General features: G+C 34.9%; 2 protein-coding genes across 2 annotated transcripts; one reads left to right on the top strand and one right to left on the bottom strand.

Annotated features, from left to right (window-relative positions):
• Positions 1 to 821: 821 nt before the first annotated feature.
• Positions 822 to 17,322, top strand: LOC133335774 (clathrin heavy chain). Its single transcript, XM_061544075.1, has 7 exons — positions 822 to 874; positions 11,245 to 11,452; positions 11,520 to 11,855; positions 11,918 to 15,883; positions 16,013 to 16,179; positions 16,897 to 16,983; positions 17,050 to 17,322. Exons 1-7 carry the CDS (start codon positions 833 to 835, stop codon positions 17,278 to 17,280), a joined length of 5,037 nt encoding a protein of 1,678 aa, XP_061400059.1. The 5' UTR covers positions 822 to 832; the 3' UTR covers positions 17,281 to 17,322.
• Positions 17,323 to 21,948: 4,626 nt separating this feature from the next.
• On the bottom strand, positions 21,949 to 24,482 carry LOC133335763 (coiled-coil domain-containing protein 42 like-2-like). The gene is made up of 5 exons (XM_061544064.1): positions 24,370 to 24,482; positions 23,985 to 24,307; positions 22,553 to 22,684; positions 22,202 to 22,489; positions 21,949 to 22,124 (listed from the first exon to the last, which is right to left on the bottom strand). The coding sequence occupies exons 1-5, from the start codon at positions 24,480 to 24,482 to the stop codon at positions 21,949 to 21,951; spliced, it is 1,032 nt and encodes a 343-aa protein (XP_061400048.1).
• Between the last annotated feature and the right edge of the window lie 468 nt (positions 24,483 to 24,950).

Raw genomic sequence — 24,950 nt, 5'->3', positions numbered from 1 at the left:
TTATATTTTTTTGTTAAAATATTTCTTTGCCGCTGCATGCATGAGTGTGTGTGTTTGTTACAAACAAAATCAAATAATTCCAATGAAAAAGCTAAATCGTCAATTTCACCTGTGTGTGTCACAAGAGAAATAGAAACCCAACAACAATAAGAAGAAAAAAGAAAAATCAATCAAAAAATCCCAGTAGAAAAAAAGTGTGAGTTACAACAACACCACCAACAACAACAAAGAATAACCCTCACTGGGTTGATGACTGTGTGGTGTACGAGTACATTCATTGCAAGTGTGAGAGAGAGTTAAAGTGTGTGTGCCTGAAACAGAGATTGACAACGGTAGTGTGTGACACAGTGAGAGAGAGAGAAAGTCAGTTAACTAGCCAGCCACACACAGAGAGAGTTAAAACATAATATCAGTTAGTTCATCGTTCTTCTTGTGGTGTACACGTAATTACTTCTTTTTTCGTTGGTTTTTTTTTTGGTGTCATCACTGATTTTATTTTGTGTTTCTTTTCTATCTTCCATTACAACATAAAAAATAAAATACAGAAAGAAATAAAAAAGTAATAATAAAAAATACCTTTGCAGTGTTGCATTTTTTGTGTGTGTGAAAACCTGTCATCTTTCATCAACGAGAAGTAGCAGCAGCCGCCACAGGTCACAGCAAATTAAGACAAGAACAAACCAAAAAAGAAAAAGCAAATAAAACGAAATAAATTAATAAAAAAATAAATAATTTATTAAACCACAAAATAATCATAGTGTTGTTGTACGTGCAAAACTAAACAAGCGGAGTTGTTGTTTGTAGCCAGCAAAGTAAAAACAGGGTGCACAAAATGACTCAAATACTACCCATACGCTTTCAGGAGCATTTACAGGTAAGTTGTCCTCCAATTAATATAGAAATCTTGAAAAATAATTTAACATATGTTTTTTTTTGGATTCAGAATCTTTCTCCATTTCCTTTTGCCATTTAGTATTTTAGACATATTATCAGCATTTAACAAAACACCCCTATATAAATTGTGTTTTTGGTGTTATCAGGCTCCCTGCCAACACCACCACCAACCGCCATCATCATCATCACAACAACTTGTTGCCAATGGTTATCTACATTTGTATTTTTTTTTTTTTTTGTGAAGTTTTGTGATTTTTTTATTTGTTTTAAAAACAATGAATAATTTCTTTTTAACTTGTTGTAGATTTAATTTTGTTGAACCAACCAACCATCACCAACAAAACACCCATATTGCATTGCATTATTTATTCTCCTCGCAAGAAGAGTTAGTTGTCAAGTCGTTCCAATACCAGCAGCCATTCCGACAGTCAGCCAGTCGACCAGCATTATCGCTCATACAAAAACAAGAAAAAAATCAACAAATACAACTACAACAATACTGTTGTTTGACATGCATGAGTCATGCTTTAGTGAATATCATCAAACGGCGTTTCCTTTAATTTTGTTTTTGTTGGCTACTACTGCGGCTGTGTGGTCGGCTCCAAAACCCAACCGAAAAAATATTAAATTTGGAGGAGTTTTTGTAGAAAATTTCGTTTCAGTTTTTAAACCACAACATAATTTTTCTTGTGGACCATGACACATTCCTCATGTATGAATTTCTTTATAACTAATTTGGAGGCGATAAAGGTCGGATGGATGGATATGGGGTCAATTGCAATTTAAACAACTCATTTTGGTACATCAAAAAGTAGCAGAACAAACCCGAACTAAATTCAATCGCAAGTGAAACAAGAAATTCCTGTAGATCAAAAACAATTGTTTACATGGGACCCTTAGCGCTGATGATGAGCTGGATATTATAATTTTCATAATAGACCTGAAGGTAATATTTTATAGAAGACCAGATATATCTTCTATAAATTAGAGGATTTTTTTTAGTAAAAATCCAAAATATATTATTTTTATGGAAAATCTGAGTGTGGTCTTCTCCTGATAAAAATCCAGAGGACCAATTACCAATAGGAAATTATAATTCTAGTAGAGATCCAGAGATCTTTTAATTTCTATTTTATTATTTTAGTCAAGACTGGTAAGAAACAGTCTACGACAGACCGGCCTGCGGGGACTGACCTCTCTTGGGGCGGGGACGACCTCTATACTATCGTGTATAGCTATAAATATAAACAGAGTAGGAAACCAACTTCGACCAACTGGACAGATTTGTACCTGAAGAGGATATACTTTCGGAGGAACGGCTACAAAATTTAAGCCTAAGTGATGATGAGCTGACCACCACGTTGATTCTGGCCAAGTCTACACAGGAAGATTGATGTGATTCCATCTAAGGGGGGGTTTATAGACCCTGTTGCCCAACCGAATGCTCAAATCTAATTCCGACTGATCCTAAGCTTCAGAGGCACACCGCAACTGAATTGATGTCCGACGACGATGGTGAATCTAACGAGACCCACCGACAACGGTCAACGACTCAAAGGTCGGAATTGCCCGAGAAGCATCTGATGCGAAGCACTATAAATGAATTTGCTGAATTTGCTTCGGAGAGAAAGATTCATCTCATCAAGGGTAACTTGAAATTTGTAAGTAAATTCGAAAGAACCTATCTGCACGATTTTCATCGAGAGCTCCAGATGGAGAGAGATCTTCCTAAACAAATAGATGCTCCATCAAAAACCTCTAAGAAGATTCCAGAAACGAGAAGAAGAGTAGAGTCTGTGAAGGCCACTGTCTCTGGCAAAGGTGTGGAGCTGACTTCTGATCCGCAGCCTAACCCGACTACCTTTGCGGATAGTCAAGTGGCTCTTAAAGCCATCAAATCCTGTTACATCACATCTGAGGCCGTCCTCAAGTGTAGAACAGTTTTGGAAGAACTTACAGCTATCGGCTGTGTTGGGTACCACGACACCGTGACATCATGGGTAATGAAAGAGCAGACGAATTAGCTAGACGAGGATCTCAATCTACAGATCTAGCAATAGATGACTCAATCAAACCACCAATATGTCATCTTTATCGGAACTTTGAGGCTTTCTTCGACGAAACAGCCTATGAACTTTGTCTATTCGGCCGACTGTCTACCAAAAGGACACACTCACTGTTGAACCTATGAGCAAAGCTGAAATAAGAGTAATGACAGGAATTATTGCTATATCAGGGCCTTTACCAGTAAATTGGATCATGTTGCTACTGATTACTGTAGACTCTGTGACTCCTCTTGACGAGGAGGAGATGGAGACAATTGAGCATCTCCTGTGTCGCTGCCCCCAGTCCTGGCCTACTGACGGAAACCTAAAGTGGATGGGAAAGTGCAACCTTGGCACGTAATATATTTACTTCCGATCTCTATAGCCATCGATACTATTTCATAATTACCTTCTCACACTTCCTTGCAAGCTTCTCGTCTCTATCCCCCTTCACAACTCACTCTCCCTCACTTTCTTGATATTCCCACCCAAAATTTCAAGGTTATGAACTTATTTTCATTTATTTAATTTTCAAACTAATTAAATTATTCCTTTTTACGCTTTCACACATTAATAATTATTGATTCTACCACCATAGAGCTAACAGATTTATATGGCTGACTGGGCAACAAATATAAATAAATAAATAAGGGCAAGTGCACTTCAACTCCACCGCAAGTATTTTCGATCAAGTGCGCTATATATCCCCTCACAACAATGTTGACCGTGTCTAATCTACGTAGATAGGCTTCGCACTTGTCAATTAATATTAATTGAAAATGAACTATAAAGAATAAATAATAACAACAACAATGGCGATATCTATTCTTAGGTCAAAGAGGAGGAGCAGAAGAAGAAAAAAGTGCGTTAAATATTTTTTCATCAATAAAAATAAGGAAACGTGTTACAACAATAACTTCTTACACATCTACCTTAGACCTTCCAGCATTGCTTATTTTTATTGTTGTAAAGGCGGAGGAAAGTATCAGAAGAGGAATAGGAAGAATCATCATATTACAAGAAGAATGAATGAAGATTATGGCTGGCACCGTTGCTTTCGGGCAACAAAAACAAAATAACGAAATTAATAACCATCAGTTGGAGGAGGAGAGGAGTAGTATAAAGACAATAGGATTATCATTGACTTTTACACCAGCTGACTGACTGACTAGGAGAACTCGATGGGGTGTATGGGACACTCCAAAAGATGCCTCCCAGTCACACAGCCTATATTGGCTATGGCATCAAAAATGTCAGAAAAAACTAAATTCAACGCATGCGCTATTTATATATAGAGCAATAACCGTTAGACAACCTATGGAGATTGATGTTAGTTGTTGGTATTGTTGTTGTTATTATATTTCGAAGTATGTAATGCTGTGTGTCTGTCTGCAACTGCTGACAAACAGAACAAGACAATGTTTTCCAATATTATTTACATGTCTATACAACAATGGATTTTTTATTGTCTTCATTTTCTCCTGTCCGTTTTTTCTTCTTCATTTGGTGTCTGATACATTTTTTGGGGAAACATAATATTGGCAATATGGTCGGATGAATGGATGGTTGGCTTATGGCTTTATTCTATAATAGCTTTGAATTCCTTTACATAATGAAATGGAATTCCTTTAAGGGTTTTGCGAGGACTGCTTAATCACTAGAAAATTATTCAGTGCGAGGGTATATAAAAATTTCCATGATTATGAATTAAATCGAAATTTACGAAATTTCAACCACATATGGGTGGTTTGATTGATTCATCAATTTCTAGATCTGTGGATTGAGATCCTCATCTAGCTAGCAATTCCGCTGCGAAGATTTCAGCTTGGAAAACACTACAGTTGCTATCCAGCTTGTAAGTTAGCTCAAGGCCTAGCCTTTCACAGTAGGCGCCAGCCCCAGGACCTTCTTCCATCTTGGATCCGTCTGTAAAGAAAGCCAGACCGTCCAGAGGAGGGTTACTCCGGTTCCAGTCGTCTCTACTAGAAATAACGACGTATACATCGTCAAATCTCAGGACTGGCGATAAATAGTCGCTTAGTTTTATGCGTTGATCCTTAAACATGTCTAGTTTAAGGTTCAGTCTCGAATCATTTTGAAATGTTTACCACATATAGTCCTAAGGGGGACCCCTTGTTACAATGATCAGGCGGTTATCCATAATTTCTGAGAAATATGTGGCTGGCCGAAGGTATCGACAGTTTTTTTTTCAGGATTATATTAATCCTTTGTACTTGCTTTGTCAACATTTTTGCCAAAGATTCTTCTTAATAATAACCTTTTCTTCCTTTGCCTTAGGTTTTTTCATTATTTACTTAAGGTATAAGCGTTTATTTTTCCATTTTTAACAACTGATTGAATTTAGGTTTCTCCTCTTCACCATTCATAGAGTCCCATTCAGCAAATATTTGATCTCCCTCTCTCCGTCAAATTGTTGATGTATTTCTCTTCTCTTTGACTTATTACAATTTCCTTTCCTTTTCTTCCACATTTGATATTTTATCGTTCAAGTGCTAATTAATTTTATAAAGCCGGCTTTTTGTTTTATTTTTCTTCCTCTTCTTTTCGTTTGTCATGATTTTCTAATAAAAATCACCTTTTTTTCTTTCTTTATTGTCATTCCACACGACAGTGTCATATGCATTTTAAGCGTAATCGCCGTGCGTTGTGTATTAGTCAGTCAGAAGGCAGGCACAGGCAAGTTCGTTAGTTGTCTGTCAAAAGTAGTCTCAATCTCAGTTACAATAAAATGACTATTCTCCTCCACAAGAGAGCTGCTACTAACTAAACAACAACATCATAACTCACTAGTAGTAGTTGTTGTTGTTGCCTCCATGAATTTGTTAATCATGTTTGTTTTCTTGCTCACCACCGCCCCTCTCAATGACAGCACTGAAGTCACAATGTGAAGTCTTCTTCTTATTTAACCTCAATTTGTATGATTGCTATTAGCGGTGTTGTTGTTGTTATGCTCTGTTGGCTTTGTAAAATTCAATTGAAGTAAAAACAGGTTTTTGAAGCATAAAAACACAATGAAGAAATAAAAAAATAGAAAGAAAAAAGTTAGCAAATAAGTTATGTTTTGAGAAATAAAAATAACAACAACTGTAACTACAATGAATGGCAAAATAAAACATTAAAAGCTCCACAGACACACACACACACTACTAAGTCACCCACAATTTTACCTTTTACCTCTAGTTCGTCACACATAACGGAACACTGGCGGTATGCATGCATTTGCCTGTCAGTAGAGTGAATTGACTTAAAGCAGCTATTGCTTTTGAATGAAAAGGGAAATAAAAGAAATAAATTATGACGAAAAATAACGAAAGAAAAAGTAAAATAGAAAAAAAAAAATAATACGCACTTTACACACATAACGATAGAGGCATGCATGGTTTAGAATAGTAAAATATACAAAAAAGAAAAGAGGAAACAAACGGTGACCCATTGAAGGGGGAATTTTTTTAAAAGGAGAAAAAAATAGTCAAGGCATTATGACTTGAAATTTAATTGAGGAAACATAATACTATGAAATTTGAGAAATCAAAAATTAAAAGAAATTAAATTTTGAAATTCTTTTTTTTTTTAAGAATGAAGAACAAATATTTTTGGCTTAAGTCAAGTTTAAGGGCCGGTCACAGTCCGTTGTGAAATCTTGATTGTATGAAGTTTTGGGCCCCTTTATTTTATAAATTCATATTTGCCCTACAAATTTCCATCGGGGTCCATTTTGCGCATGCTTTTTTTTTAAATATGACAAAATGGATATCAATATAGTTGAAGTGCTGATTCGAAAAATTAAAATATTATGTGAAAGAAGTTCGAACTATTCCGTTTTTATCCTGTCTATAGGAGACATTTTTGAAGTAGTAGATGTATAGTGGTTTCTGAAACCGATCTTGGCCTTGTGGCTAGGTTGTCATTCATGAAAATAAATTACAATTTTTAAATTTTTCGCAAATCCGCCAATCTGGAATACCACAAAACATATTATATTAAAAAAAGATTTTATTGTCTAGCCGATTTCGGCATCTGTCCATAGAAGAAGTTCCATGCAAGGGTCTCCTAGTGGAATTTTGGAAACCCTTATTCAAGAGAGTTAGACTTTTACCTGAAGAGCAATCTCACCCTGACTGATGATGAGCTGGACAACCACGGTGATCCCAGCCAAGTCTAGACAGTGAAATTGTTGTAGCATAAACGAAGGAAGCGCAGAGCCTGTTGACCGGCACTTGCCGACAATAAACTTCAGAAGCAATCTGCGACGGACGCGATGTCCAACGATGGGGAATCTGTCGAGACGGGAATTTGATTTCGGGGAGGGAGGTTCACCTCATCAAGGGCAAGATGCGATTCGTAAGGAAGTTCGAAAGAATCTATCTGCACGTTCTCCATCGTGAACTCCAGATGGATAGGATCTCCCTCCGGAATCCAACTGCTCAATTAAAAATCTCTAAGGAGACCTCTAAATCCAGTGATTTAGTGGAATCGGTGAAGCCCACTGTCTCTGACAAAGGTGCTAAGCCTAAAGCATTGGATGGATCCACCAGTGGTCGGAATAGGAAGAAGGGAAAGTCCGGCAACCATCGTCTTCTGAAAATTTTCGATAACATTTTCTTTACAAAGGAAAATGATTTTGTATAAGGAAAAGTTATCGATAACATATTTTCAAGAAAGAAAAGTAATCGGTAATCGACTTTTCTATAACAAAAAGTTATCGATAACTACTTTTTTATTGACAAAAAATTATCGATTACTCCTTTTTTCAACAAAAAGTTATCGATAACATTTTTTCTACAGAGAAAATTAATCGATAACTTACAAAAAGTTGCCAATTAAAACTTCTATAACAAAAAGTTATCGATAACTACTTTTTTATAACAAAAAGTTATCGATAACATTTTTTCTTTAACGGAACTTGATCATAACTTTTCTGTAACGAAAAGTTGACGATAACAAACTTTATATAGACAATCGAAAGCTACTCCAGAGCCAAAAATCGCTTTCGAAATTATATTCCTGAACTTGGATTAAGGACAAACGAACGAGGCAACATCTTATTTTTTTACTTTGGTTTTCATTCAAAAAATCTAAATTGGCGCATTTTTCTTTAAAAAAAATAATTTGTGCCAAAAAAACATTCAACCTTGAACCCTCGCATTACATTCTTAGGCTTTACATTCCTTTTATTTCAAAACAAAAATCGTCGTCACAGAGGTGCTAAAAATAAAATATTTTATGGCGATTTTCCTTTTTGCCTATATTTTTTATATCTCTTGTGCTTCTATTTGTTTTCTCATCTCTATTATAGACAAGGAAGAAACAAAAACATTGTCAATTGTTTAGAAATTCAGGCGCCAGGCATGATGATGATGCCTTTCTTTTCTTCTCCTGCCCATTTCTTCATCTTCATTTTCCCAACAAAAGAGTGAAAATGCAAAGAAAAATCTCTTGCGATTAATAAAACAACGAACAGCTGAATAAAATAATGAAACAAGGCATATTGTTGTTGGTGGTTGGCGGTGTTAAGATGATAAGCATGGGACAGAAAAAAACAAGCTGTCGCCAGCTTTTTTTTTTTTTTTGCAAATAAATTACAAAAAAAAAAATTGTCGCACAATGGCAATGACACGGATAATAAATACGCAATGATGATGATTATGAGCGTAGAAAACAATTTTTACAGGCGAAGCATAAAATGATGCAAAAATATTTCCCTCCATACCTAATGTTTTCCCTACATGCCAGGCTATTAGAAGTGATGGCAACTGCAAAGAAATTTGTTAGAGGCCTTGAGCAGCTTTTTTTCATTATTTAGACCACCACCAGTGGTTATCCTAAATTAACTTTTTAAGAGACTTTGGTTTTTTTGCCGTCCATCTAGTCTGCAAGGTTCTATGACCCAATTATCAATGGGGTCCAATTTTTTTATAACCCACATTTCCCTTTTTTATTTTTCTTTGTTTTTCTTTGTATACAAGATTTTATTATTTGGTGCTGTTTTGGCTGCAAATTTTTATTTCTTTATAAGATATTTGTTTATTCGAGTTTATTGCACTTTTGGGCAGATGTGGAGGGGGTTATAATAACATCATCAGTCATGTGCCGTTTTTTTTTCGAATGCTTCATAAATCTATTAAAATTTTGAATTGCTGCTGCAATGTTTGCATTGATAAAGAAAAAATACTGGTTATACACTGGTCTTTCGATGGGATGTTGAGTGCTAATTGCTTTTGTTTGATTTGCAGTTCTTTGTTTCTTATCAGTTTTTGGTTTTTAAAAATTTGTATATATATATATATTTTTTTTTTGAATTTTTCCAATTAAATGCAATTTATAAAAATCATTTGAATACCAATTGCTAGCAAATACCATTAGAAGTTTCATATATTTCCACGAACACATTCCATAATTTTTTCAAAAAAAATTTATTTTGTAATAAAATTTTATTTTCCTTTCTTTTATAAACAATCTTGACCTTGAACCGGCTGTTTTAAAATTGTTTGAAAAATTAAATGCATTGCATTTAAGTTCTCTACTGCTGCACTTTCTATAGCTTTTTGTCAATCTTTGTTTCATTCCTTATCAAATTTTTGTTTTGTTTTTTCTAATGTATGTTTTTATTGTATCGGTCATTAATTCAAAAATGTTATTTGAGGCCTAATTATAGAAACAAAACGGCCTAATGATGAATGACTTTCACCCTGTATTTGTTGTAATGGCACGGCTGGGTTAATATTCAAAAGGCAAAACGGAAAAGAAAAAATGTATTAAGGTGGGTCGAGGCAGAGGGGAGATTTAATTGTTTTTTATTATTACCAACAATTTTCGATAACTTATTTTTTTCACAAAAGAAAATTATCAATAACGATTTTTGTATCGATAACATATTTTCTACAGAGAAAAATAATCGATAACTAACAAAAACTTGTCTATAACAACTTTTTAAAACAAAAAGTTATCGATAACAACTTTTTAAAACAAAAAATTATCGATAACTATCTTTTTTAAACAAAATGTTATCGATGACAGAATTTCTACAGAGAAAAGTAACTTTTCTATAACAAAAAGTTATCGATAACTATTTTTTTATAACAAAAAGTTCTCGATAACATATTTCATACAGAGAAAAGTAATCGACAACTAATAAAAAGATGTCGATAACAACCTATATATAACTAAAAGTTGTCGAAAACTACTTTTCTATAAAGAAAAACTGTCGATAACAACTTTACCATGGCGAATAGTTGTCGATAACAACTTTTCTATAAAGAATAATGTTCGATAACAACGATTTTTTAACGAAAAGTTATCGATAACAGATTTTCTATAACGAGAAGTAGTCGATAACAACTTTTATATAATAAAAAACTGTCCATAATAAATTTTATATAATAAAAAACTGCCGATAACAAATTTTCCATAAAGAAAAGTTGCCTATAAAGAATTTTCTCTAACGAAAAGTTGTCGATTACCACTTTTCTATAACGATAATACGTTTATATAACGAAAAGTTTTCAATAACAAGTTTTTTACTGCAAAAAGTTGTCGACAACAAGTTTACTCTAACGATAAGTTGTCGATAACAACTTTTTAATAATGAAAAATTGTCGATAACAACGAAAAGTTGTCGATAACAACTTTTCTATAACGAAATGTTGTCGATAACAACTTTTATATAACGAAAAGTTGTCGATAACAACTTTTATATAAGGAAAAGTTGTCGATAACAACTTTTATATAAGGAAAAGTTGTCGATAACAACTTTTATATAAGGAAAAGTTGTCGATAACATTTTTTCTATAACGATAAGTTGTCGATAACAAGTTTGTCATAACGAAAAGTTATCGATAACATGTTTTTAATAACGAAAATATATCGATAACAAGTTTTCTATAAAGAAATGTTGTCAATAACAACTCCTCTGTAACTAAAAGTTGTTGATAACAGATATTCTATAACGAAAAGTTATCGATAACAACGATTTTATGAGAAATAGGTGCCGATAACAACTTTTCTCTGATGAAAAGTTGTCGATAACAATTGTCGATACTCATTTTTTGTTATAGAAAAATCGATAATAATTTTTTTGTGATAAAAATAAAAAATATCGATAATATTTCTCTATGGTGTGATTAAATTTTCTCTCTATAGAACAGTGATCGATCTTTCTCTTTGGAAAACTTATCTTTTTTTGATATCTACATGGGGATTTTGAGAAAAATTCCATTTTAATATATTTTTTATTTTTATTGATTTGTATTCATATTTTAATCCATATTCTTCTTCTCTTTTTCAGCTCACAAATGTCGGTATTAATATCAATTCGATATCGTTCAGTACTCTCACCATGGAGTCTGACAAATTTATTTGTGTGCGTGAAAAGGTCAACGATACCGCACAAGTTGTCATTATCGATATGAATGACACAAACAATCCGACTAGACGTCCAATTTCAGCCGATTCGGCCATCATGAATCCAGCTAGCAAGGTTATTGCACTCAAAGGTAAGGAAACAATTACAACAAAAATATTAAATTGTAATTCTAATCCTCTCTCTCTCCCTCTTTGCAGCGCAAAAAACTTTGCAAATTTTCAACATCGAAATGAAATCGAAAATGAAGGCCCACACCATGACCGAAGACGTAGTCTTTTGGAAATGGATCTCCTTGAACACCCTGGCCTTGGTAACAGAGACCTCAGTATATCATTGGTCCATGGAGGGTGATTCGACGCCCCATAAAATGTTCGATAGACATTCCTCATTGAATGGTTGCCAAATCATCAATTATCGCTGTAATCCCAATCAGCAATGGTTGCTGTTGGTGGGTATTTCCGCATTGCCAAATCGTGTGGCCGGTGCCATGCAATTGTATTCGGTCGAGCGTAAGGTGTCACAAGCTATTGAAGGTAAGGTCGATAGATTTTTTAAAAAATTTCTTTTATTAATTTTCTGGATCGATTTTCCTTAGGACATGCCGCCGCTTTTGCCTCGTTCAAAATGGAAGGCAACAAGGAACCTTCAACATTGTTCTGCTTTGCCGTACGCACTGCTACCGGTGGCAAATTGCACATCATTGAAGTGGGCACTCCACCAACCGGTAATCAACCCTTCGTCAAGAAATCCGTAGATGTTTTCTTCCCTCCCGAGGCGCAAAGTGATTTCCCGGTAGCAATGCAGGTTTCCTCGAAGTATGATACCATCTATTTGATTACCAAATATGGTTATATTCATCTTTATGACATGGAAACGGGCACCTGCATCTATATGAATCGCATTTCCGCGGATACGATTTTTGTAACTGCACCCCACGAGTCAAGTGGTGGTATTATTGGTGTTAATCGTAAAGGTCAAGTGCTGTCTGTGACCGTCGATGAGGAGCAGATTATACCCTACATCAATACGGTTCTGCAAAATCCCGATTTGGCTTTACGCATGGCTGTACGCAATAACCTCTCCGGTGCTGAAGAGTTGTTTGTACGCAAATTCAATAAGCTATTTACCGCCGGCCAATATGCCGAGGCTGCCAAGGTAGCTGCCTTGGCACCCAAGGGCATTTTGCGTACCCCCCAGACCATACAACGTTTCCAACAAGTCCAAACACCAGCTGGTTCCACAACACCACCATTGTTGCAATATTTTGGTATCCTTTTGGATCAGGGTAAATTGAATAAATACGAATCATTGGAATTGTGTCGTCCCGTCTTGTTGCAGGGCAAGAAACAGCTCTGCGAAAAGTGGCTGAAGGAAGAGAAGCTGGAATGCAGCGAGGAATTGGGTGATTTGGTGAAGACATCAGATCTCACCCTGGCCCTGTCCATCTATCTGAGGGCCAATGTGCCCAACAAGGTTATACAATGCTTCGCCGAGACTGGCCAATTCCAAAAGATTGTTTTATACGCCAAAAAGGTGAACTATACCCCCGACTATATATTCCTGTTGCGTTCGGTTATGCGCACCAATCCCGAACAGGGTGCCGGATTTGCCACAATGTTGGTGGCTGAGGAAGAGCCATTGGCTGATATCAATCAGATTGTTGACATCTTTATGGAACACTCAATGGTCCAGCAGTGTACCGCCTTCTTGTTGGATGCCCTCAAACACAATCGTCCCAATGAGGGTGCCTTGCAGACCAGGCTCTTGGAAATGAATTTGATTTCGGCACCCCAGGTGGCTGATGCCATTTTGGGCAATGCCATGTTCACCCATTACGATCGTGCTCACATCGCCCAATTGTGTGAGAAGGCCGGTCTGCTGCAACGTGCTTTGGAACACTATACCGATTTGTATGACATCAAGCGTGCTGTGGTCCATACCCATCTGTTGAATGCCGATTGGTTGGTTGGCTTTTTTGGCACTCTGTCTGTGGAGGATTCGCTGGAATGCCTTAAGGCCATGTTGACCGCCAACATTAGACAAAATCTGCAAATTTGTGTTCAAATCGCCACCAAATACCACGAACAATTGACCACCAAAGCTTTGATTGATCTCTTCGAAAGCTTTAAATCCTATGAGGGATTATTCTATTTCCTTGGCTCGATTGTGAACTACTCCCAAGACCCGGAGGTCCATTTCAAATACATCCAGGCTGCCTGTAAGACCAACCAAATCAAAGAAGTTGAACGCATTTGCCGTGAATCGAACTGCTACAATGCCGAGAGGGTAAAGAATTTCCTCAAGGAGGCCAAACTGACCGATCAATTGCCCCTGATTATTGTGTGTGATCGTTTTGATTTTGTCCATGATCTGGTCTTGTATTTGTATCGTAACAATTTGCAAAAGTATATTGAAATCTATGTACAGAAGGTCAATCCTTCCCGTCTGCCCGTTGTAGTGGGTGGTCTTTTGGACGTGGATTGCTCGGAGGACATTATAAAGAATTTGATTTTGGTCGTCAAGGGCCAGTTCTCCACCGATGAATTGGTGGAAGAGGTGGAGAAACGCAACCGTTTGAAGCTGTTGTTGCCCTGGTTGGAGTCGCGTGTCCATGAGGGCTGCATCGAACCAGCCACCCACAATGCTTTGGCCAAAATCTACATTGATTCGAACAACAACCCCGAACGTTTCCTTAAGGAGAACCAATACTACGATAGTCGTGTTGTGGGCCGTTATTGTGAGAAACGTGATCCCCATTTGGCTTGTGTGGCCTATGAACGTGGCCAGTGCGATCGTGAATTGATTGCCGTCTGCAACGAGAATTCCCTGTTCAAGAGTGAGGCCCGTTACTTGGTACGTCGTCGTGATGCTGAGCTGTGGGCTGAGGTCTTGGCCGAATCCAATCCCTACAAACGTCAGCTGATCGATCAAGTCGTGCAAACAGCTCTGTCGGAAACCCAAGACCCCGATGACATCTCTGTTACCGTCAAGGCCTTTATGACTGCAGATTTGCCCAACGAACTCATTGAGTTGTTGGAGAAAATCATTTTGGACTCTTCAGTATTCTCCGATCATCGCAATTTGCAAAATCTGCTTATCTTGACCGCCATCAAGGCTGACCGCACCCGTGTCATGGACTACATTAATCGTTTGGACAACTACGATGCCCCCGACATCGCCAACATTGCTATTTCCAATCAACTGTACGAGGAGGCCTTTGCCATCTTCAAGAAATTCGATGTCAACACCTCGGCCATCCAGGTTCTCATTGAACAGGTCAACAATTTGGAACGGGCCTATGAATTTGCCGAGCGCTGCAATGAACCGGCCGTGTGGTCTCAACTGGCCAAGGCCCAATTGGAAAAGGGTTTGGTAAAGGAAGCCATCGATTCGTACATTAAGGCCGATGATCCCAGTGCCTATATGGATGTGGTCTCAGTGGCCTCCAAGTCCGACTCCTGGGAGGATTTGGTACGTTATTTGCAAATGGCCCGCAAGAAGGCACGCGAATCGTACATTGAAAGTGAATTGATCTATGCCTATGCCCGCACCGGTCGTCTGGCCGATTTGGAAGAATTCATCTCCGGCCCCAATCATGCCGATATCCAAAAGATCGGTGATCGCTGCTTCAACGATGGCATGTACGATGCCGCCAAACTGCTCTACAACAACGTCAGCAACTTTGCCCGTTTGGCCATCACTTTGGTCTATCTCAAAGAGTTCCAGGGTGCCGTTGACTCGGCCCGCAAAGCCAACTCCACACGCACCTGGAAGGAGGTCTGTTTCGCCTGTGTCGATGCCGAAGAATTCCGCCTCGCCCAAATGTGCGGCCTACACATTGTCGTCCATGCCGATGAACTCGAAGATCTGATCAACTACTATCAGGATCGTGGCTATTTCGAAGAACTCATTGCCCTGCTCGAATCGGCCTTGGGTCTGGAACGTGCCCACATGGGCATGTTCACCGAATTGGCCATACTCTATTCGAAATTCAAGCCCTCAAAGATGCGCGAACATCTGGAATTGTTCTGGTCTCGCGTCAACATCCCCAAAGTATTGCGGGCCGCCGAATCGGCTCACCTTTGGTCAGAGTTGGTATTCCTTTATGATAAATACGAGGAGTACGATAACGCTGTATTGGCTATGATGGCTCATCCCACCGAAGCCTGGCGTGAAGGTCACTTCAAAGATATTATCACAAAGGTTGCCAACATTGAATTGTACTACAAGGCAATTCAATTCTATTTGGACTATAAACCGCTGTTACTCAATGACATTCTATTGGTGTTGGCACCTCGCATGGATCACACAAGGGCTGTGTCGTTCTTTGGCAAAACCGGGCATTTGGCTTTGGTCAAACCCTATTTGCGTTCGGTACAATCTCTGAATAATAAGGCGATCAATGAGGCATTGAACGGTCTGCTGATCGAAGAGGAAGATTATCAGGGTCTACGCAATTCAATTGATGGTTTTGATAATTTCGATACCATAGCTCTGGCACAGAAATTGGAGAAACATGAATTGACAGAATTTAGACGTATTGCTGCTTATTTGTATAAAGGTACGTTTGGGGGCCCTGGCAGAGGCCCTACAAGAGGCGTGGAGGAGATTCCTCCATTGGGGGAGGGAGAGAGAGAATTTAAATTAAGAATTATTTTTTAATTTTTGTTTGTTCTTTTTTTGTTCCTAGGCAACAACCGCTGGAAACAATCCGTTGAATTGTGTAAAAAGGATCGCCTGTATAAGGATGCTATGGAATATGCCGCCGAATCGGGTAAACAAGAGATTGCCGAAGAACTGCTGGCCTGGTTCCTCGAACGTAATGCCTACGATTGTTTTGCTGCCTGTTTATTCCAAGTAAGTAACAACTTCTAAGGGCTTCCATAGAAAGAAGAGCTTCCGCTTTTTCAAGCGGATTTATTAAAAATATTTTTCCTAGGCGCGGATTTTTTAAAAATATTTTTTCAAGCTTTAAAACACATTTTTTCTCGGAAGCCCGAGTGGATTAAAAACAGGTCTAAGCATAGATCTAGAGGCGTGGATTTTTTAAAAATATTTTTTCAAGGCGCGGATTTTTTTTAAATATTTTTTCAAGGCGCGGATTTTTTTTTTAAATATTTTTTTAGGGCGTGGATTTTTTAAAAATATTTTTTTTAAGACGCAGATTTTTTAAAATTTTTTTTCAAGGCCCGAATTTTTAGAATTTTTCTTCAAGGCGTGGATTTTTTAAAAATATTTTTTCAGGGAGTGGATTTTTTAAAAATATTTTTTCAAGGCGTGGATTTTTTTTAAAATATTTTTTCAAGACGTGGATTTTTTAAAAATAATTTTTCAAGGCGTGGATTTTTTAAAAATATTTTTTCAATGCGTGGATTTTTTAAAAATAATTTTTAATACGCGGATTTTTTAAAAATATTTTTCAAGGCGCGGTTTATTGAAATAAAAATGTTCAAGGCGTGGATTTTTTAAAAAAATTTTATTTTATTTTTGTATTATTATTTTATTAATTTATATTTTTTGTAATTCACTTTTATATATTTTTTAATTTAATTTTTTTTAATATTTTCTTCTTAGTGTTACGATTTGTTAAGACCCGATGTTATTATGGAATTAGCATGGAAACACAATATTCTGGACTTTGCCATGCCTTATCTAATTCAAGTAAGTTAAATATTTAAAAAAAAAATCGAAAAAAACTTAATCTTTTTTCTTCTTCCTCTTGCTCAGGTTATACGTGAATACACCGCCAAAGTGGATAAACTCGAACAAAACGAAGCGCGACGAGAAAAAGAAGACGAAACTGTCGAACATAAAAACATTATTAGCATGGAACCTCAATTAATGATCACAGCTGGTCCTGGTATGGGTATACCGCCACAGTATGCTCAAGGTTATGCGACTGCGGGACAGGCGCCAGGTTATGCGCCCAACATGGCCTATCCCGGCTATGGAATGTAGGCTACTTTTTGTCATTCGTTAAACTATGTGTAAAAAAACAAATACAACAACAAAACCAAGAACCACGAATTAAATTAACAACAACAACACAACAAACATCATTAATGTTAACGAAAAAACAAACAACAAGATTCCATGTTTAATATAATTAATTACTATTATTATTACTGCATATTATAATTTTTTTCTTTAAAAAAAAAATCGAAAACAACTAAGTTTAATTCCAAAAAACCAACAACAACAAGAAAAGGTTAAACAAACACTAGGCCTAGAATACAGACAAGAACACACGAACACTTTCACTCACCTACTTAACAAATTGATTACAAACAAAAAAGTAAGCATCCTGTTTTGTTTTACGAAATTTTGTTAAACGATTTTTTTCTTTGGAGATAATCGAATGTATGTTTTCTTTTGAGAGGGGTTTCCTGCTGTTTGTTTATCTTAAACTTCCATTTAATTATGTTTCTGTGTGGATTTATTATTATTACTATTATATATACATATATTTTTTTAATTGTTTAAATTTCCTATTCGACCCTACCTCCCCCTTACCTTACCGTCTTCTATTTTTTTTATTTGTATTTATGTTTGCATTACATAAAATTAAAAACAAAACAAAAAAACAATAAAATAAATTTGCTAATTTATCTATTATTCGCGTTGTCGTCGTTGGAGTTTGGAATGCAAAAAACAAAACAATATTTAATCTAGAAAAAAAATATACGAACATAGTTTGAGAATATACATTTAAATATATTATTATTTTTTATTTTAATTTTTTTATTATTCTCTCTCACTGTCTCTTTAAATAAGTTTAAAATTAAAAAATTTATTAGTAATGCCGCTCCATCAACAAAACAAACAACAACAACAAAGTTACAACAAAAATATACGCTCTATTATATATAATCGAAAGAAAAATGAAAATTTTTTATTTTATTTTCCCAATAGGGGACAAAGTTTTAGGGTTTTATTTTTTAAGGTTAGGTTGTGTAAAAGAAATATTTCCCCTATAAAATTTGTAATAGGAAGGTGGATATTTGTGTTTAGGCCCAAAATTCCTTGAAAACTCCGTCTTAGGAGGTTGATACCAATTAAAGAACTATTCTACAGAAAAATTCACTCTATGTCCCTGAACAAAGCTAAGCTATAAGAATAATATTTGTGCATAAAAATACCGTTAACAAATTGTGTATGTAAAGGAGTGAAATTTTTAAGGTTAATTTCATGGTATTTTTCAATTTCGCTAAAATTTTAATCAAAACGCCAGTTTAGGGATTTGATGTCAATGGAAAGAATGTTCTACACAAAATTTCGTTATAGGTCCCCGAACAAAAGATATCTGTAAATGCAATACACACCACTGAAAAATACCTTGCAATTTGAGGTTATAATTTCATTTAGTGAATTACTCAATGTCTTTGAGTTTAGGCCGAAAATTCCTTGAAAACTCCATCTCAGGAGGTTGATACCAATGGAAGAAATATTGTACAGGAATATTCAACTTGTGTCTCAGAACAAAGCCAAACTATTAATGTAATATTTGTGCATAATAATACCGTTAACAAATTGTGTATGTAAAGGAGTGACATTTTTAAGGTTAATTTTATGGTATTTTTCAATTTCGCTAAATTCTTCCTCAAAACTCCAATTTAGAGATTCGATGTGAATGGAACAAATTTTGTATACCAAAATTCACTATGGGTCTCCGAACAAAAGATATCTGTAAATTCAATAAACACCCCTGAAAACTCCCTGGCAATTTTAGGTTATGTTAATTTGATTTAGTGAATTACACAATGTTTTTGAGGTTAGGCCGAAATCTTCCAGAAAAATCAATTTTTGGAAGTTGATGCCAGTGGAGGAAATTTTCTACAGAAAAATTCACTATATGTCCCAGAACAAAGCCAAGCTATTAGGGTAGTATTTGGGCATAAAAATAACGTTAATAAATTGTGTATGTAGATGAGAGGATTTTTTAAGGTTATTTTCATAGTATGTTTCAATTTTGCAAAAATCTTCCTCAAAACTCCAATTTAGGGGTTTGATGTCAATAAAAAAAAAATATTCTATACAAAATTTCACTATGGGTCCCCGAACAAAATATATCTGTAAATGCAATACATACCTTTGCAGTTTGAGGTTATAATTTGTTTTGGTGAATTACACAATGTTTTTGAGTTTAGGCCGAAAATTCCTTGAAAACTTCATCTTAGAAATTTGATACCAATGGAAGAAATATTCTACAGGAAATTTCAAGTTGTGTCTCAGAATAAAGTTAAGCTGTTAATTTAATATTAGTATGTAAAAATGCGGTTAACTAATTGCTGATATAGAGCAGTGGCATTTTTAGGTTTAATTTCTTAGTATTTTTCAAATTTGCCAAAATTGTCCTCAAAACCGCAATTTAGCTTGATGTAAATGGAGAAAATGTTCTATACCGAATTTCAATATGGACCCCCAAACTTAAAAATTTGTAAATGTAATATTTGATCATAAAAATACCGTTAACAAATTGTGAATGTAGAGTAGTGTAATTTTTTAAGGTTAATTACGTAGTATTTCTCAATTTCAAGAAAATGTTCCTCAAAACCGCAATTTGGGGGTTTGATGTCAATGGAAAAATGGTTCTATACCAAATTTCAATATGGGTCCCCAATTATTTTCCAATTTTGCCTAAATCTTCCTCAAAACCTCAATTTAGGGATTCGATGTAAAGGGAAAAAATATTCTATACCAAATTCCACTATGGCTTCCCGAACAAAAGATATCTGTAAATGCAATACACACCAATAAAAGAACACCATTTATTGGGGTGTATTGCATATATACATATATATATACAAATAGTCTGTCCGGCCGGACTTAATTACGTTTTTAAAACGCCGAGTACTCCAGAAGGCTTACACTTTATAGAAATAGGTATTTAAGTAGCCGTAAAGCAGTGGTGAGGAATATAAAAATTTCGGTCCAGCCGAACTTAACAATGTATTTACTTGTTTAAAATCTATTTTTGTTTTCGATCCCTCGTTTCGTTTTTTTGGAAAATCGTTTTTAAGAGAATGTGAGTATGATTTATTTTTTTGTAATAATTGTATATATGTGTGCGTACGCAAAAGATTATCTATCAAAACGCCCATAAAAATTGGAATCTCATCACATAATTCAAACACAAATTTACACTGCACAATAATTTTCACAATTTAATGGCTTGATTATGTTGGCCAGGTGGTGAGGTTTTGATACCTTTCGATGTTCATTTGAGTTGCCAACATCCAAATTCGATCAGCTGTTTTAACAGTCAGCTGTTTAATACCTTTCAAATTCATTTTTTCTTTCCATATATTTTGAATATTTTATATCAAAAACAATACATTTTTGCATAATCAAGCCATTAAAATTTAATATATTTTATTTTTTTCCAAAATCTATATTTCATATTCATAAATATCTTTTCTTCTTCTCATCTCTTCTAGATATAAATAATCATTCTAAATCTAGACACAAAATAGTATTGTTGATCATCATCAGAGTTCATATACATATTTTTTTGTTCGGTTCTGGAAAGCTGTATACACATGCAACAACGAGGAAGCGTTTTCTTTCATGAGGAAGAAGTCGGAATTGTGGTCAATAAATAATTGCTTCCGAAAGTTCTAGAAATCAGCAGCATCATCATCACCATTAATAAGATCGATAATTACGCCCATAATGTTTGAAGAGGATATTTAGCACCATTCAGATTACATACCTAAAATATGTTTTAAATTGTTTTTTTCATAAATCATCTGACATCGAGGGAAGTTTTAGTGTTGCCAAAAATATTACCACGACATGGCTTGTTCTTTGGCAATACTAAAGTCAACGCCTAAGTTCAAAAATTTATTCCACCTTCTATGTCTGATGATCGTGTTAAATACTGCTATATATAACCTACATTGATATAAATTTACATTGGAGTATTAAAATAAAACAATGTATACAAATTTTGATTTGAAACTCTACTAAAAAGAAAAAATAAATTAACAATTGTTCCAACAGTTCAAAAAAATTTTATGCACAATATACCAAAAATGGAAGACAGCCAACAGATACAAACCGACACATTATTATTCCAAAAAAAAAAAAAAACAAATAAATAACAGACAAACCTAATAACATTATTAATTTTAATTAAAATGTATAACCAAATACAAATTGTAATTTATTTAATACATTAAAAAAAATACAAAACCTACAAAAGGGGAAATATTTACATAATTTAATTGAAATATTCCACTAGAAGTCCTCATAAAAAATAACTTAATTCAATGAAAAAAAAAAATAAACGACAAACATAAATAATATATTAATAACAATAAAAAAAATAAATAAAAATTGTATTAATTAAAATTTAATAATTGTTTAATTATTATTTTTATTTTTTAAATATTTTTCAAGTAGTCCACTAGGCGAGGATTTTTTAAAAGATATTTTTTAACACCTAATGGATTTATTAAAGCAAATATTTCAAGGATAATTATCTCTCAAGGCGCGGGTTTATTAAAGCAAATATTTCAAGGACTATCAGTTCTCTCGGCGTGAATTTAGTAACGCAAATAGTTCAAGGTTCATTAGACCTATTATTCAGAATTTTTTTATTTCTAATTTTGCCATTGCATGCATTTATTTCGATTTCTTCACACTTTTCTTCTCTGATTTTGTAGTTGTTGCTGCCGAAGTTTTCCATTTATCCTGCTGTTTCGCACATTCTTTGTTCACCTCAATTAATAACTCTATTTCATCTTTAATATAATCCAATTGTTTTTCAATTTCATTGCGTTGATAAAGGGGATCCATGTCTGCAATAAAAAAATATTTGTATTCAAAATATTAAAAATTATTTTTAAAAATATTAGAAAAACAAAATCCCAAGTACTTCTCCTTTTGCACAGCAGACGATACATATAATGTATGCCATCCAAGGCACGATCCTTATTCAAATCATGAGTGGCCACAGTGTCTTTGGCATTGGCCATTATCTTTTCCCATTTGGAACATTCGGCACGAGCCTGATTATAGGATCTTTCCAATTCGGCTAGATCGTTTTTCAACCCCAAAACCGTTAGGGCCGCCTCATTGGTTAGCTTGACCATGCGTTGGCGCATTTCTTCGATTTCCTGAAGTTTTTCCTGTTCCAAACGGGATATTTCCACCTGGGCGAGCACTAGGAGGGTGTAATGGGAAATATAAATCGGGGGTAGAGTAGGAAATTGGTCATGAAACTTACTTAGGGCATCACATCTATCCATACAATCCTTGACCGATTCAAAAATATCGGATTTTTCAACAACTTCTTCCAGAACCTTTTCGTAGGGTTCAAATTCTTTGACAGTGGCCTTTAAGACATCACGGAAATGGGCTGGGAAAATATAAAACAATTACAAAGTTTAGTTTTGAATTATGTATGTAGATGAGAGGCATATATGAAAGTTAATTTTTTAGTATTTTTTAATTTCACAGAAATCTTCCTCAAAACTCCAATTTTGGGATTTGATGTCAATGGAATGTTCTACATGTTCTACACCAAATTTCACTATGGGTCCCCGAACAAAAGATATTTGTAGATGCAATACACATCACTGAAAAACACCTTGGAATTTGAGGTTATAATTTGATTTAGTGCATTACACAATATTTTTGAGGTTAGGTCAAAAATTCCATGAAAACTCCATCTTAGGAGGTTGATACCAATGGACGAAATATTCTTCAGAAAATTTCACTATATGTCCCAGAATATTAGTTTAATATTTATCAAAGCCAATCTATTAACCCAATATTTCTACATAAAAATCCCGTCAGAGTGCCATTTTTAATTTTAATTTCATGGTATTATTCAATTTATCCAAAATCTTCCTCAAAACTCCAATTTACAGGTTCGATGTCAATGGAAAAAATGTTCTTTACTAAATTTCACTAAGGGTCCCCGAACAAAGGATATATGTAAATGTAATACACACCACTGAAAAATCCCTCGCAATTTGAGGTTATAATTTGATATAGTGAATTACACAATGTTTTTGAGGTTAGGTCGAAAATTCCATGAAAACTCCATCTTAGGAGGTTGATACCAATGGAAGAAATTTTCTACAGAAAATTTCACTATATGTCCCAGAACAAAGTCAAGCTATTAATTTAATATTTGTCCATAAAAAACCCGTTAACAAATTGTGTATGCAGAGGAATAGCATTTTTGTGGATTAATTTCATAGTATTTTTTTAATTTTGCAAATATCTTCTTCAAAACCCCAATTTAGGGATTTGATGTCAATGGAAAAAATATTCCATACCAAATTTAACTATGGGTCCACGAACAAAAGAAATTTGTAAATGTAATATTTGTTCATAAAAATACCGCTAACAAATCGGGTGTGTAGACAGCAATGGTTAACTTTATAGTATTTCTGATTTGTCCAAATTTTGATATTGTGTCATTATATATTTAATTTTCTCATAGAGTAAAAAAATCCCCCTAGTATATATTGGCCCAAGTTTCAAGATAGCGCCCCAATACTTGTTTAAAAGTTGCTATTGTTTATTGGCCATACAAAACATGACGTTGAAGACGAATTTCTCGTTTCCAAACTGGTCGATCATTGAAAAATTCTGATTTCCTTCAAAAACATTTCCAGTCAATCACTTATTTCAAAATCTATCCTTACTCAATTCCTCAATACTCGTCTTGTACTTGGCAATCTGTTCCTTTAATTCTTCATGCATTGCCGTCTCCTCGGCCACTTTCTTTTCGGCCATGCGCTTCTTATCACCACAATCCTTAATAAAATTATTGACCTCAATGAAACGTTTACGTAAATTTGCATGAATTTTATACAGTTTGCGTATACGGGCAGCATTTCCCGCAGATTGGGTCTTGGCATTTTCCAACATTTCCTCTTGCAGACGCATCATGGCGGCATGTTCACGTTCATTGCGTATATAGAGCAATTCAATGGAATCACCGGCCGAATCCCAATTGGGAGGTTTTCTAAGAAGTGGAAATTAATTAATTGCATTTTTCTTATCTATAATTCAATTTTTAAATCTCACATAAAAAACGCCTTTTGCTGTTTGGATTCTATGTAATCGCCAACAGCCTTCTCTGGGCTTAAATCCAAATTTCCAATCACATCTACTTTGGTGGTGGGCTTTAGGCGGGGCATTTTTTATTAGCTTTTATTAAATTTTAATAAAAATATTTAAATATATTTGTAGAGAAAATCGAAAAATATATATTTTCTGTTTATTTAAGTGTCAGTTATGGCCGTTATGACAACCATATGTTTATAGGGTTGCCATGTTACAAATGAATGCAAATCTGTTGCCAAACGTTAAAAGTTTTGCTAAAAAAACGAATTTTATAATAAAGAGAAAAGAGAGAGGGAGAAATTGGACCATATAATTTCCCATTGGAAAAAATTTAATGATTATTTCATTTGTTTATGGCCACAATAATGATAAATAACAACGTTATTAACAATAGGTGTCTATAGATGCGAAATAGTATTATTCCATGAATGACAATAGGGCTATATAGATGCGAAATAGGATTATTTGTCAATGACAATAGGGCTCTGTAGATTCAAAATAGACGTATACGGATAACCTAACAAGTCACGAATATCAACTTA

This window comes from Musca vetustissima, unplaced genomic scaffold, assembly GCF_032173495.1.
Source record: "Musca vetustissima isolate MV318-11 ecotype Yass unplaced genomic scaffold, APGP_CSIRO_Mvet_v1 utg17926, whole genome shotgun sequence".
NCBI classification, from domain to species: domain Eukaryota; kingdom Metazoa; phylum Arthropoda; class Insecta; order Diptera; family Muscidae; genus Musca; species Musca vetustissima.
Note: the sequence above shows the minus strand (reverse complement) of the source record. Positions and strands in the feature narration are given on the sequence as shown.